Source organism: Rutidosis leptorrhynchoides, chromosome 3 (genome assembly GCF_046630445.1).
Source record: "Rutidosis leptorrhynchoides isolate AG116_Rl617_1_P2 chromosome 3, CSIRO_AGI_Rlap_v1, whole genome shotgun sequence".
Taxonomy (NCBI): domain Eukaryota; kingdom Viridiplantae; phylum Streptophyta; class Magnoliopsida; order Asterales; family Asteraceae; genus Rutidosis; species Rutidosis leptorrhynchoides.
The window spans coordinates 306,667,551-306,683,382 of record NC_092335.1 but is presented as its reverse complement, the minus strand read 5'-3'; the positions used below and the strand labels follow the sequence as shown (position 1 = coordinate 306,683,382).

The window sequence follows — 15,832 nt, the reverse complement described above, 5'->3', positions numbered from 1 at the left end:
ACATCATTGAAGGTATGTTTGGGTAAAAAACCACATACAAAAAGTTAATTTTAGTATACAAAATGTTGCGACAGGTTTAGTAGAGATATGCGTACAGGCTAGGCTAGCATATCTTTTTTGTTTGTCAATATTTGGTATTATACATTTTGAGGTTTCTCGAGTTTAAATTTTATTATTATTATTTTTTTATTTTTTTGAAAAACTGGTAAAAGTAGCATAGTCTGATGGATCTTTCAAAATGAATATATAGTATCATTTTCCAAGAAATCCAAGTAAACGAAGTAATGGTATCGTGAAATATATTTCTCATCGTTAATGACACCAACTAATGTAATGAAACAGAAAATTGATAAAAGCAGTTTAACTCATTTTTGTGCAATCACCACCTCCAGAAATGTGAATTATAGTATATATATTCTTTTAAAATAACAAAGAAAAGAAATTCTTATAATGCATAATTTTTAACTTGCATCCTTCACTCAACACATACATAAAGTGGGCAAAACGTCCTGTACAGAGCTTTATGCCGTTTTAATACAAGATGCACAATCGTCATGATTCAAAAGTCACATCAAATAAGACTTCAATGATAATAGCACATGAAAAAGAAAGAGCCGCAAAACTCAAACCACTAACAAATCTAAACGAGACCAGCGGCTGTCTTGCAAAAGCCTTTCAGACTGTTTTAAAAATTTAATCTAAGGAGAAAATGCACTAACAAGTTATAAAACTTGACTAAAGACTTTTGTTACTTGTAATAATATCCAAACAAGTCTCCTTCAATAGGACTTGCCACAATGTATCAAGCTCCCAGCACCCAGAAAAAGACCAAAAATTGCAGCACTCCCAAGCGTTGTTTGTCCAATATATCTGATCTTCATAAGCCCCGGGACCTTTATTTCCATTATCAAATCAATTATCAGATCCGTATTGTTAAATCGGATAAATAAAAAGGGAACATGAAAAATGCACTACATGGTGCTATTAATTAATGTGTAAAAGTAAATGAAAAAAAAATACCCAATATGGTTATTGTAAAAGAAACAATTAATCGAAAAGCAATTCATTAGACTGCAATGTCCAACCAAATGTCTACAAAATTTTATCAGACTTATAAGAATAAAGTGTGTTAATTATGATAATAGAAACTATAAGTAATATTAAATATTGATCTAAATTTTGGCGTAGAGGGATTTAAGAGGTTGTATACGTTAATAGAACATTGTCAGAAACATTCGGTTTGTTCGACCCATTATACCTATTTTTTTCTAATTAAAGTCATTTATTCAACCCATTAGAGATATAACACCAAAATTCACACATTGATAAACATGATAAAAACTGTTTTACAATGTAAAAGCTTAAATTGCAACGATAGCACCGTACCTTGAACCTAACAGCCTCATAAGTTCCATATACAGCACCTGTGAATTGATATATAACTCATCAGATACACATAAAAAGCTTAAGGAGTAATCGGCAACTCAGGGAGTAATCAGATGCCGAATAGGTTTGACTTTGACTGATTTCCGAGTAATTCCATGTTTTGACCAAGTAATCCCGAGTTTTGACCGAGTAATCAATGTTGATCGAGGGTTAACCAAGTTTTAACTGAGTACTCGGACCGAACATTTAACCGAGTACTCTGCGAGTTTTTACGAGTTCTTCAACCTTGGTTGCAAAGACATTTTTAAGAATTATAACTTGGATCATATTATGAAGTTGTGATGTGGTCCAGCGGTTGGTGGCCTGCCTCCTTTAGGGGAGGTCAGGAGTTCGACCCCCGTTGGCTACATATTAAAAACACAATTTCATCCCTGCCATGATGTATCCACCCATGGCACCCTTCTCATATCATTTGGGGGAGTAAGAGGAGGGTTTTACTTGGCCGTGCCCTTGGATCGGTTTCAAGGTTTCCTCCCGGGCAGCGATGGGGGTGGGGTTATTATCGCTGCATCGTCATAGTCGAAACGGGAGATGATCGCAACGGGTGGTTTAGTCCCCTCGAGTGATCCCAACCGCGGTTCTAAAAAAAAAAAAAAAACTTGATCATATTTGTGACAAGTATCAACCTCACCTATGTGCTCCAGGTCAAGGATGAAACTTAAAATGATGCATACCCGTATGATCCAGGTGGACTAAAAATGAAACTTTGAGATAAAGTAATTGAAAATACAATTAAAATTAAATTGTGGCAGTAGACGATTTCCTTGAAGTCTTGGGAATGTTCCTTTTTGTTTTGATAAGGATTCACTTATCATTATTTATTTATTTCCTATTTTATAGCTTTATTGTTAGTATTTATATTTAGAGTGTATTTGCAATAGAACTTGGTTTTTTGATATTGATTATCTTTTCGTGAATAAGAAAGAGCAGAGAACTCTTCTTTTTGATTTATTCTTGTCTATTTAATCAAGTTTCTGTTTGGCCACATATTCTTGCATTATTTGGTATCCATAGCTCAGGTTTTGGCCAAACAATGTTTTGTGGTGGTTATCGAGGAGACTATTGCAGAACCGCCGATCGAGGCAGCGATGGGGATAATCGTAGACTCGCCGAAAGAGGCAACGAAGACCCTCGAGACGCAGAAATTGAACGATTATATAAGCGAATCGCCGAGTTAGAACTGAACCAACAACAATTCCCTGCGCGGTACGATTTGGAACGAATCGATTCAGAAATCATTTATGATACAGATGGTGAGGATGGAGAATCCATCTATGATACCGAACCCATCTATGATACTGATGGTGAGGAATTTTTTTTCTCTTTTTGAAATTAAAGAAAAGGAAATTGTTGCTTGTGATGCGGCTGTTCAAGGTGCTATATTAATCGGTGAAAGCAACCAAAAGGGACAAGTTTTCTCAACCTATTATAATATTCAATCTGGTGTTTTGGCTAAAGTATTTGAAGGTAAGGAGAGTCGTAGTCCAAATGATATGGAAATGGTATCAAGTACAGGCTTTGAAAAGATGGTGCAAGAGTCAAAGGAATCTGAAGACAAGATGAAGGAGTTCGAGGGTATTTTCAAAACCGATGTGTGTTTTGTTTTCTTAGACTCGAGGACGAGTCTTTTCAAAGAAGGGGAGAATGATGCATACCCGTATGATCCAGGTGGACTAAAAATGAAACTTTGAGATAAAGTAATTGAAAATACAATTAAAATTAAATTGTGGCAGTAGACGATTTCCTTGAAGTCTTGGGAATGTTCCTTTTTGTTTTGATAAGGACTCACTTTCTTATCATTATTTATTTATTTCCTATTTTATAGCTTTATTGTTAGTATTTATATTTAGAGTGTATTTGCAATAGAACTTGGTTTTTTGATATTGATTATCTTTTCGTGAATAAGAAAGAGCAGAGAACTCTTCTTTTTGATTTATTCTTGCCTATTTAATCAAGTTTCTGTTTGGCCACATATTCTTGCATTATAAAGACTACAGTTATTATCCATTTGTCATGTTGATGTTTATATTTATCTCAATAAGTGAAGTGATATAACCACACAAGAATTCTTTTTTAATTGATGACATACATATTTCTCCTACAATATATAGATTTATAACTACAAGAGTACGTTAAGATTCACCTTTCAATCCTTTCATGTCTTCTTTTATAAAATATATTGTCGACACTTTACAACTAATGTAACACAGCAACAACTTTCAGAAGTCTACTTGTTATTACTAACCCATGCACGATTCGTACAAATCCTAGAGTTGAGTCTAAATCCAAAGGAAAATTCATCCATCATTCAAGACTGGTATTTTCATATTTAAATTTATATTTTAAATTGCAGTCTGTAAGAAAAAAGTCAGGAAACTGAACTATGTTGTGTGGTAACCAACAAGATTCCCATAATCATTTATTCTTTGAATGTCCGTATTCTAAGCAAGTGTGGAATCAGGTTCAAGGTTTGATGCCCTTACGATCACTAGGGGATAACTCGAAAGAGGTTATACAGAAGATCAATCCAATTTCTCACAGGCGGGTGCACTGTTGCAGAAATCGGCCAACTCGGCCGAGAACTCGGGGAGTTCTCGGTTTAAACTCACTGACGAGTTCTCGGGCCCTGACTCGGATGAAAAATCGGTCAACGGCCGAGTCAACTCGGTTAACGGCCAAAAAATTGGAAAAAGTCGGTAACAATCGGTTAAAAACTTGGCCAACTGAGAGGTGCCGATTTTTGTTGTAATTTAATTTTAACTCCTGGTACTTATCAAACTAACTCTCTACTCTATATAAATATACACTTTTAACCCTCTAATATTATCTATTTAATGTTTTCATTAATTATATACACTTTATACCATATAGTTTAAAATTTATTATTTATATATTTAAAAGTCAACGTTAGTCAACATCAGAGTTCTCCCCCGAGAACTCCCCGAGTGGGGAGTTCCCCGAGTTGCCGAGAACTCCTTCAAAAGTCTCTGTCGAGTTCTCCCCGAGAAACGATTTCTTCAACCTTGGGCGGGGTGGCTAGAGTCGTAGTCTCTAAACTATTATTTGCAGCTACCATTTACTACATATGGCAGGAACGCAATGGATGTTTCTTCAACCGAACTAAACGCAAACCAGAGCAAGTTTATAAAGACATCACAATGAAACTGAAGTTAATGTCTTTGAGGTTCAAAAATTCGCAACCTTTGTTGGAGTTGAAGATGAAGTGGAAGATATAGATTTTTTTTCTTTTGTTTTCCTTGTTTGATTGGCTAGTTTTTTTATGGCTTGTTGGTTGTGTGCTTTGTTTGCATCAACCGTTACTCATGTATTTTATATATATATATATATATATATATATATATATATATATATATATATATATATATATATATATATATATATATATATATAAAACTTACCGGGTGAATAATCTTTACCCAAAAAAAAAAAAAAAACACAATATACTTACTTAGTTCTATTATGATTATAATAATAAAATAATAACAATAACAATAATTATAATTATAATTAGATATAGATTGAGTTTATCTAAACATAGCCTTAAGGGCTATGATTAAGAATTTTGGACATGCATGATTTAGTTGTAGTTTGTAGATAACCACCACAAATAACTATCTTCATTGCTTAAATTATTTTTTTAAGAATAGCCCTTAAGGCTCATCTTAACATAGAAAAACTTTTAGATATTATACAACATAATACACACATAGTTTATGTAAATATAAGCAACTCTTAAAAAAAAAGAATCTATTGGTTTGTAACTTGAAGCTCTAAATACTGTCTAATACGTATATCAGAAATGAATATTATTATATCTCTCCAACGGTTTCACACACAAAAAAAGAACTGCTTCCTAATTAAACTTTTTGGATAAGCGAGGAAACCCTCCTATGAATGAGCACTCCTCATCGAATGTAAAACCTCGGGTAATCAAGCCCCCCGAGCGCGAGAACTGGTACCGGGTGATTTGCACATTATGTGCACCCTCTAGTCACACTCCCTTATTGAACAATTTGGCATAGCCAGAAATTGAACTCGGGTGGTGTGCTTCATTAGTCAACTCGGTGGCCATTCAGGCAAGCGTGCGTGGTTGCTTCCTAATTAAACTTCTCTTTTAATATATTTCAATTTACATTTCAATTAATTCTGTCAAATTTTTTTGTTAGGTTAAAGAACAACAAGGTTAGATTAGGTTTTTAGCGACAGCTCCACCAACGGCAATTTCATATCAACCAAATCATACATAGTTGATAGCAATTAGAATTAGAATATAAGTAAATAAAAGTAGCAATTATCAAACTTTATATGTACAATCAACAAATGAAAGAAAGCAGGAAATTAGGGTTTAGTATTGAGAGAAGTAACAATTTACCAACAGCTCCACCAACGGCACCGCCGACGGCCACTCCGGCGGTTACTCTAGCTAAACAGCTATCTCTTGCCATCTCTATTCTTCTATTCAATTCAACTTCCTTCGATTTTAGGTTTATTTTAAGTTGACTTTTTAAACCTGTGTCACTCTTTGTAGTCTCGAGAAAAAAGAGAAAAAAAAAAATGTAAAATACATAAATTGAAATGAGTTAAAAATTCAAACTTTAAAGAAAAGAAAGAAAAAAAAAATTAATACAGTAATATAATAGTTTATTATTATTATTATTATTATATTATTATTAATATTAATATTAAATATTAATATTACTGATAATGATAATAACAAGATTGAAGGTACGCGCTACGCGGCTAGACATATATGATAAAAATTTGATAAATCTAACGATTTGGAAAGTTTAAAGCGCTTTAAAATTTACACTCGCACGTTATAGGTATTCGTTAGAATCAGTAAATATATGTGAAAATACTGACCATAAAGACAACAAACAGAATGCAACTAAATGCACAGACATGCTGAAAGTACCTGACTCAGCATATTCACTTAAAAGACTGCATTTCCTAATGGAAATTTGCAGAAATACACCAATACATAAATACCATAATTTACAGATCAAATTGTTTAACCAAGGATCAGGAAGTTAACAGACAACGATAATCTACATCCTAAAGTAGCTAAGGATTACAAATAGAAGTACACAAACCAAGTTTCCAGCGAGCATACACATAATTAACGTTCGGAATAAAAAGTTTTGCAAAACAGCACCAAGTAACCTGGTTTACAAACTTCCAGTCGTCAAACCAAAAGAAATTGCTGATTGTGCCTGCTACCCCGCCTGCGATCAGGCCTGAAGTCTCCCAAACTTTCTCTTTGCTCCAGTGTTACCTTTCTTGGAGTCTTCGGGAAATAAAGTTCGCTTAGCTGTCTTCTTTGAACTCCCTTCTTCTGGTTCTACTTTCTTTGTTTGCTCCTGCTTCTGTAACTGGACAGTTGGTGGAGTTGTGCTCGTTGTGGTGACTGTGGCAATTTCAGTTGTGCAGGAATAAGATCTATGAGTGTAGGTTACAGGTTATAAAATAAAACTGAATACAGGCTGCGAAAGTGACGGCAGTAATGAAATCAAGGATAAAGTACAATGAAGAAAGACATAACTACGCAGAAGGCGAACCTGTTGGTAATTACAAAGACTGTGTTTTTAATTGTTAGATACCACGATAAAGCTTAGACCGACACGAGCTGACTGCCAAAACAACTGGTTTTTCCATAGAACATTAGAAATAAGTTACAGGGCATAAAGTTAACAATAGATCAGTGGTTCGTCATACATGATAAACCTATAAGATGATGTATTTTGCCACTGAATTTACACAACTCTTGATTAATTAATTGCATAAATATGAATAGTTGAATAAAATTGTGAGTACATTGTCCTTTTTTGTAACGGCCCTGGATTTTTCCAACGTTTATTTATTAATAATTGTTATTATTAATATTTGTGAATTAACGAATATATGTTATTACATTTACTTGTTACCATGATTGCCCGTACTTGACTTTAATTGCCCGAAACGTCTTTGTGACATACGTACATTATACGAATAATATTTTTAGATATTATTTACATTCATGATTAAGTTTTATTAATCATTTTAATTAATTATGGTTACTAATTAATTATGTGGGCTCTTATTGGATTAAATTGTTACTTACATGAAACTTGGGCTTTTATTGTATTAATGGACATGTTAGTCCACTCTACAACCTTATTGGATTAACTAGCCCATTTTACACATGTAAGTATCACTTTAGAACTTGACTAGTTAGTTTTGTGCACAAAGAATCTAGTTACTCCATAATCCCCATGCAAGCTCACCCATTAACCAACTTTAAGGACAATTTCATGCTAGTGACTAGTGAGCAAACCTCTCCCCCCTCCCCTTGATGAAAACCGTCGGCCATATGGCCATGTGGGGAGTTCAAATCTTTTTTTTACATTACTTGTTCACTTGCATCCTCATTTCTCACATACACACTTTTACTTGCATACTTTTTCTCTCATTTTCTCTCAAAGACTTGTAAGTAACAAGCTCACTTTTCTCTTCCTTTTTCTTCATAAAAATCGAACCAAACATCACATATATATCATCATCATCTTTTGTTTTGTTACTTGTCTTGATTATTGTTTACTTACTTACTAGTTGTTGTTGTTACTTACTTACATGCTACAAGAATCAAACTCTTTAGTTTGATTCTTCATTTATCTTGTTCATAACAAGAACACACAAGAACTAAACTTGCTAGTTTATGTTCTACATTTAAAGTTTTAAAGGATTAAAGTTCATGAGTTAAAACCATACTTGAAGTTCATGAAGTAAACTTAAAGTTTACTTTCTAAAGATCAAGACTTAGGCTTGAATCTTTAAAAGTATGAAACCCATGAACTTGTTACTTGTTTATTTAGATTATTTCTTCATTTTATGTACTCTAAAGTTGTGATTTGGTCAAGTATTACAAGTTAGTCTTGATCTCATACTTCTTGGAACTAAAAGTTAACTTGAAAGTTCAAGAACATGTAAGTAAGCTTTCTTTAATTATAACTTGGTACACTTATGTTAGATCTAGACTTTTGGGTCTAGGATCTTTAAGATCTAACTAAGAACTATGTTCTACAACTTAAGATCTTGATTTTATAAGTTTATTTTCAAGTTGTAACTTAATATTAGTTTTAAAGTTCATGTATGTGTTAGATCTAAGACCTTGATGTAACTTTGGTTCATCAAACTTCATACAACTCTTAAGTGAGTTGTGATACATGTCTTAGACCTACACTTGTGTCATAATAGTCAAAACTTGGTTAATATTACTTTTATAGTTCATGCATGTGTTAAATCTAAGACTTTGATGTAACTTTCACACCCCCAGTTAGGGCCTGGGCGAAATGTGACTTAATATCAAAATATACCAACATATTATAATAAACGAGAACAATACTAAATGATGAATTTAACTTTAATGAGTACGCAGCGAAAAATGAAATGTAGTTACAATGACAGGAATAACAATAATGGAAATGTTCACATGCAGAAGTAATAAATGCGATATCTCTTGATCATATGTCCAAGTAGCATCACATAAGCAGTAAGTATAAGAGCTTGAATCAAACAGCACCTGAGACAAAACATGCTAAAGTGTGAACCAAAAAGGTTGAGTGAAGTTCATAGGTTTAACAAAAAGTTTGACCGTTGTTTTAGACCACAAGATTTAGTTTGTAAAGTTAATCTCGAAAGATCGAAAGAAATAGTTATGCCAATTCGTGATATTTAAACTAAACGATAGTATGCCCCATGACAAGTTAGTTCTACTTGTCGGTTTAATTTCATTATCAAGTAATACAAAGACATAGTCAAATGTATCGGGGACGTTACTCCCGATAGGCCGACCCCCAATAACCTAGCGTGCCGAGCACTTAAAAATATCACTGTAGGGACTTTAGCCGAACAAAGCCGGGTATAGCATATTTAAGCAGTTTGGTACTTGTGTCTAAAGTGTAAAAAGTAAAAAAAAAAAAACAGCATGTGTCTCACCCCAAAAGTAAGTAAGTTTTGCTAGCAATAAAGAGGGGCTATGAATTCACCTTAAATAGCAGTTGAAGTATTCCATGCAAGAAAGGAAAGTAAAGCAAGTAAGTGACCGGGATATCAACTAGAAGTGGTTCTTCAAGAGAGAAATGAGAGATTAAGGTGCAAGTTTGAAATGAGAAATGTATGTGGTATTTATAGTTGAAAATGTTAGGTAAAAAAAATAAAATAAGTAAAAGAAATAAAAAGAAAAATATATATTAAATCTTAAAATAATAAAAGTAGTTTGTATTTTTATTAAAAGTAATTCTTAAAAGTTAAAATAAGAAAAAGTAGTTTATATTTTTATTAAAAGTAAATCTTAAAAGTTAAAATAAGAAAAAGTAGTTTGTATTTTTATTAAAAGTAAATAAGAAAAAGTAGTTTGTATTTTTATTAAAAGTAAATCTTAAAAGTTAAAATAAGAAAAAGTAGTTTATATTTTTATTAAAAGTAAATTTTAAAAGTTAAAATAAGAAAAAATAGTTTGTATTTTTATTAAAAGTAAATAAGAAAAAGTAGTTTGTATTTTTATTAAAAGTAAATCTTAAAAGTTAAAATAAGAAAAAGTAGTTTGTATTTTTATTAAAACTAAATAAGAAAAAGTAGTTTGTATTTTTATCAAAAGTAAATCTTAAAAGTTAAAATAAGAAAAAGTAGTTTGTATTTTTATTAAAAGTAAATCTTAAAAGTTAAAATAAGAAAAAGTAGTTTGTATTTTTATTAAAAGTAAATCTTAAAAGTTAAGATAAGAAAAAGTAGTTTGTATTTTTATTAAAAGTAAATCTTAAAAGTTAAAATAAGAAAAAGTAGTATGTATTTTTATTAAAAGTAAATCTTAAAAGTTAAAATAAGAAAAAGTAGTTTGTATTTTTATTAAAAGTAAATCTTAAAAGTTAAAATAAGAAAAAGTAGTTTGTATTTTTGTATTTATTTATTAAAAGTAGATATAGTTTTGATTTTATTTTTTATAAAATTCTAAAAAATCATTTAATACATTTCTAAGAACATTTAACATTTTATTTCTATATTTGTTTAATTATTAAATACGAATTTTATATAAAAATTATTATTATATTCAGTTTTTATAATTAAAATTAAAATTTATGATTATTACTTTATAGTTTTTATTAGTTTTATAAATGTTATAATATTATTTATTATTTAGTTAATTATATATTCTATTAACTAAATAACAAAAGTATTATAAATATTATATATATTCATTGATGTAATTATGTTATATTATATAACATAACCTTATTTATAATATTTATAATTATATTATTTATTTTAAGCGTACGTTTATTCGGTCAACGTTAAATTTATTCATATATAACAACTCTAGGTATTTTAGTAAAATCGGAAGTCGAAAAGTGAGGGTTGTTACAGTACCTCCCCGTTAATAAAAACTTCGTCCCGAAGTTTTAGGTAGACTTCTCGGATGCATCAGCGGTTGAGAAGAGATGGGGATATTTCTGTTTCATTTGGTCTTCATGTTCCCAGGTATACTCGGGGCCACGTCGTGAATTCCAACGGATCTTAACAATAGGTATGGTGCTTTGTTTTAAGCGTTTAGCATATCGGTCCATGACTTCTACGGGTTCCTCTATGAAGTGCATTTTATCGTCAATGTGAACGTCATCTAAAGGAATAACGAGAGTGTCATCAGCGAGACACTTTTTAAGATTCGAGACATGAAATACGTCGTGTACACTGCTAAGTTCAGCAAGTAATTCTAATCGATAAGCCATGGGTCCGATCCTTTCAGTAATCTTGAAGGGTCCAACAAAATGCGGACTTAGTTTGCTTCGTTTACTAAAACGAACGAACTCTTTCCAAGGGGATACTTTCAACATGACTTTGTCACCAACTTGGAATTCCAAATCTTTTCGACTTTTATTAGCATAGCTCTTCTGTCGGCTGCGGGCAGTTTCTATTCGTTTCTTAATCTGAACTATCTTTTCGGTTGTCTCGTGTATGATTTCAGGACCAGCTAACTGTCTGTCCTCTAATTCATCCCAGCACAGTGGGGATCTACATTTTCGTCCGTATAAGGCCTCAAAAGGTGCAGCCTTAATACTTGAGTGGTAGCTATTATTGTAAGAGAATTCAACCAAAGGCAAATGTCTATCCCAGCCTTTGCCGAAGTTGATAACACAAGCGCGAAGCATATCTTCCAATGTTTGAATGGTTCGTTCACTTTGACCATTGGTTTGCGGATGATAAGCAGTACTCATGTCGAGTTGAGTTCCAAGAGCAGTTTGTAAGGATTTACAGAATCTGAAAGTGAATCTACTGTCGCAATCGGATATGATTGATATAGGAACACCATGACGAGAGACAATTTCTTTGATATACAGTTGTGACAATCTCTCCATCTTGTCGGTCTCCTTGATCGGTAAGAAATGAGCAGATTTAGTAAGACGATCTACTATGACCCTTATAGTATCATTACCACTAGAAGTCTTGGGCAATTTAGTAATAAAGTCCATAGCGATACATTCCCACTTCCACTGCGGAATATCGGGTTGTGTCAACAGACCAGAAGGCTTTTGATGTTCAGCCTTGACTTTCAAACAAGTGAGACACTTACTAACATAAGTAGCAATGTCTGCTTTCATGTTAGGCCACCAGTAGAATTCCTTCACATCGTGGTACATCTTACTGGAACCTGGATGAATAGAATACCTAGTCTTATGCGCTTTATCCAAGACTAGTTCACGGATATTACCGAAGCGAGGAACCCAAATTCTGTTGCCAAAGTCCCGTGTACCATTAGCTTTCACTTGGAGTTGGTTCTCGAAACCGATAGGTCCTTCACCTTCGATAAATGTTGGTTTAATAGCTTCCAGTTGAGCTTCACAGATTCGTGATATAAGATTTGATTTGATTTTCAGGTTTAAGGCACGAACACGTTTAACATCGTCTTTTCGACTAAGGGCATCGGCAACTACATTTGCCTTGCCAGGATGATATTCCATCTTACAGTCATAATCGTTCAATAACTCGAGCCATCGGCTTTGCCTCATATTCAGATGTTTTTGATCAAAGATGTGTTGAAGACTTTTATGGTCAGTGTATACCGTAAACTGGGTACCATATAGATAATGTCTCTATATCTTTAATGCAAATACCACGGCACCTAACTCAAGGTCGTGTGTGGTATAGTTCTCCTCGTGTTTCTTCAACTGTCTAGATGCGTAGGCAATAACCTTTTCACGTTGCATTAAAACACAACCAAAGCCTTGCTTTGAGGCATCGCAGTAAATAACGAAATCGTCAGTACCTTCAGGTAAAGATAGAATCGGGCCTGTGGTCAACTTCTCCTTCAGAATCTTGAAAGCAAATTCCTGTTCTTCGGACCACTCAAACTTCTTCCCTTTTTGAGTTAGCTTCATAAGAGGTTTGGTAAGAAGGGAAAAATCCTTTATGAATCTTCGGTAATAACCAGCAAGTCCCAAAAATTGACGAATATGCTTCACAGTCTTTGGTATCTCCCAGTTCTGGATAGCGGTAATCTTAGCTGGATCGACATGTATTCCATTACTATCAACAACGTGTCCGAGGAATTGTACGGTTTTGAGCCAAAACTTGCACTTAGAAAACTTAGCGTAGAGTTTTTCCTTTCGTAAGGGTTCAAGAATCACGCGCAGATGTTGCTCATGTTCCTTCTCACTCTTGGAGTAGATCAAAATGTCATCAATGAAAACAATGACGAATTTATTGAGATAAGGTTTGCAGACACAGTTCATGAGATCCATGAAAATGGCAGGAGCATTGGTCAAACTAAAAGGCATGACACAGAATTCATAGTGCCCATAACGAGTGCGAAAAGCTGTCTTAGGAATATCGGATTCCTTGACTCTAATTTGGTGATATCCGGACCTCAAATCAATCTTTGAATAAACACTTGACCCTTGAAGTTGGTTGAATAGATCATCAATATGTGGCAACAGATAACGGTTCTTAAAAGTAAGCTTGTTAAGTTCGCGGTAATCAATGCACATCCTTAACATACCATCCTTCTTTTTAACAAATAGAATAGGAGCTCCCCATGGGGACGAGCTTGGACGAATGAAACCTTTATCCAATAGTTCTTGGAGCTGGTTGGATAATTCATTCATCTCGGAGGGTGCTAAACGGTACGGAGCTTTAGCAATAGGAGCAGCACCGGGAGTTAAATCAATTTGAAATTCAACTTGTCGAGGAGGTGGAAGACCAGAAAGATCTTCAGGAAACACATCAGGAAAGTCTTTAACCACCGGTACATCTTCAATACACTTCTCTTTCAATTCGATCATCTTAACGTGAGCTAGAATAGCTGGATAACCTTTCTTAAGGTATTTGCGAGTTATAATACAGGAGATGATGTTGAGATTGGAACCACTCTTTTCACCTTGGATGATGAGAGTCTCTCTATTTCCCAATAGAACATTAACAGTTTTATCGTAACACATGATATATATAAAACACTTTATATTATTAAGGAACGAGGCATTAAATAAGCCTTTTAGTGCACGATTTGGAAATAGAAATAGTTTTAAGGCATAGCCTTTACATAGATAGAAAATGGAAAAATAACTAAAGAATATTAAGATTGAAGTAGTCTTCATGTCTCTTCTTCTCTTCCTCAAACTGCTTCATCACTTTTTCCATGTTATCCTTCACAAGTTTCTCTAGCCTTTCGGTTTGAGATTCGAGAGATTCTTTGATAAACTTATCATATCGCTCATTCTTTCCTTTTTGCTTTTCGTAGAGGTACTCGAGATTGTCGTAAAGGTTGGTAACACGACTGTTAACGGCATTGATGTCGTATTTCCTTAAGGCAAGTTGTTTGTCGACTCGACTTCTCTCCATTTTCATTCGGAAGTTAACATCCTCCTGGAGATGAGAAAGTGATTGCTTTCCCCAACGAGTGTTGCGTTCTTCCTCGTACTTTAGGAGCCTTAATTCTTTTCTTAGTTCAACATTTTCCTCCACCAACTTCTTAATTTCGCGGTCCTTCTCATCCATACGGACCTCCACTCTCGCCATGTGGCGAAGCAAACCCTCATACTTAGCATCATCATTATAAGAAGGAGTCCGGGCTCTCTTCCTTGATGGACCGGCTTTTTCATGATGTTTTCCTTTATCTTTAATTCTCGGAGTTGGATAATATTGAGGAGACCTTTGTGAATTTCGTAGAGTATTTGGACTATAGTTTGGTGAAGCAGGACTGTAAGAAGTACTTCGAATAGGTCTTGATGTTTCAGAGTGTCCAACACCTACTTCGGTAGTAGGGTTGTGAGTTGCCTTATTAGGCTTGTTAACGCTTGGGCTTGACATCCTATCATTAGGAAAGAGACTTTGATTAGAATCTTTTAGTCAAGTTTTGGAAAGCATAAATGTTAAGATTATAGGGCAATCCTAAGTGCATTAAAGTCTATGGCAGGAAAGGTTATAGTTTCCTAGATTGCTAAGGCACCCTAGCTAACACATAAGGCATACACAAAAATGCAATCCTGGTTCTCTATAACAGCCTGGTGATGCTCTGATACCAATCTTTCACACCCCCAGTTAGGGCCTGGGCGAAATGTGACTTAATATCAAAATATACCAACATATTATAATAAACGAGAACAATACTAAATGATGAATTTAACTTTAATGAGTACGCAGTGGAAAATGAAATGTAGTTACAATGACAGGAATAACAATAATGGAAATGTTCACATGCAGAAGTAATAAATGCGATATCTCTTGATCCTATGTTCAAGTAGCATCACATAAGCAGTAAGTATAAGAGCTTGAATCAAACAGCACCTGAGACAAAACATGCTAAAGTGTCAACCAAAAAGGTTGAGTGAAGTTCATATGTTTAACAAAAAGTTTGACCGTTGTTTTAGACCACAAGATTTAGTTTGTAAAGTTGATCTCGAAAGATCGAAAGAAATAGTTATGCCAATTCGTGATATTTAAACTAAACGATAGTATGCCCCATGACAAGCTAGTTCTACTTGTCGGTTTAATTTCATTATCAAGTAATACAAAGACATAGTCAAATGTATCGGTGACGTTACTCCCGATAGGCCTACCCCCAATAACCTAGCGTGCCGAGCACTTAAAAATATCACTGTAGGGACTTTAGCCGAACAAAGCCGGGTATAGCATAGTTTAAGCAGTTTGGTACTTGTGTCTAAAGTGTAAAAAGTAAAAAAAAAACAGCATGTGTCTCACCCCAAAAGTAAGTAAGTTTTGCTAGCAATAAAGAGGGGCTATGAATTCACCTTAAATATCAGTTGAAGTATTCCACGCAAGAAAGGAAAGTAAAGCAAGTAAGTGACCGGGATATCAACTAGAAGTGGTTCTTCAAGAG

The 15,832-nt window shown here is 33.8% G+C and overlaps 1 protein-coding gene across 1 annotated transcript; it reads right to left on the bottom strand.

Annotated features, from left to right (window-relative positions):
• Positions 1 to 407: 407 nt before the first annotated feature.
• Positions 408 to 6,015, bottom strand: LOC139897439 (uncharacterized). Its single transcript, XM_071880137.1, has 3 exons — positions 5,840 to 6,015; positions 1,387 to 1,424; positions 408 to 893 (listed from the first exon to the last, which is right to left on the bottom strand). The coding sequence occupies exons 1-3, from the start codon at positions 5,910 to 5,912 to the stop codon at positions 780 to 782; spliced, it is 225 nt and encodes a 74-aa protein (XP_071736238.1). The 5' UTR covers positions 5,913 to 6,015; the 3' UTR covers positions 408 to 779.
• Between the last annotated feature and the right edge of the window lie 9,817 nt (positions 6,016 to 15,832).

Coding starts and splice junctions, on each gene's coding strand:
- LOC139897439 (XM_071880137.1), bottom strand. CDS start 5,912: ATGGCAAGAGATAGCTGTTTAGCTAGAGTAACCGCCGGAGTGGCCGTC. Junction 1,425..5,839: donor TGCCGTTGGTGGAGCTGTTG/GTAAATTGTTAC, acceptor ATCAATTCACAG/GTGCTGTATATGGAACTTAT. Junction 894..1,386: donor ATGAGGCTGTTAGGTTCAAG/GTACGGTGCTAT, acceptor ATGGAAATAAAG/GTCCCGGGGCTTATGAAGAT.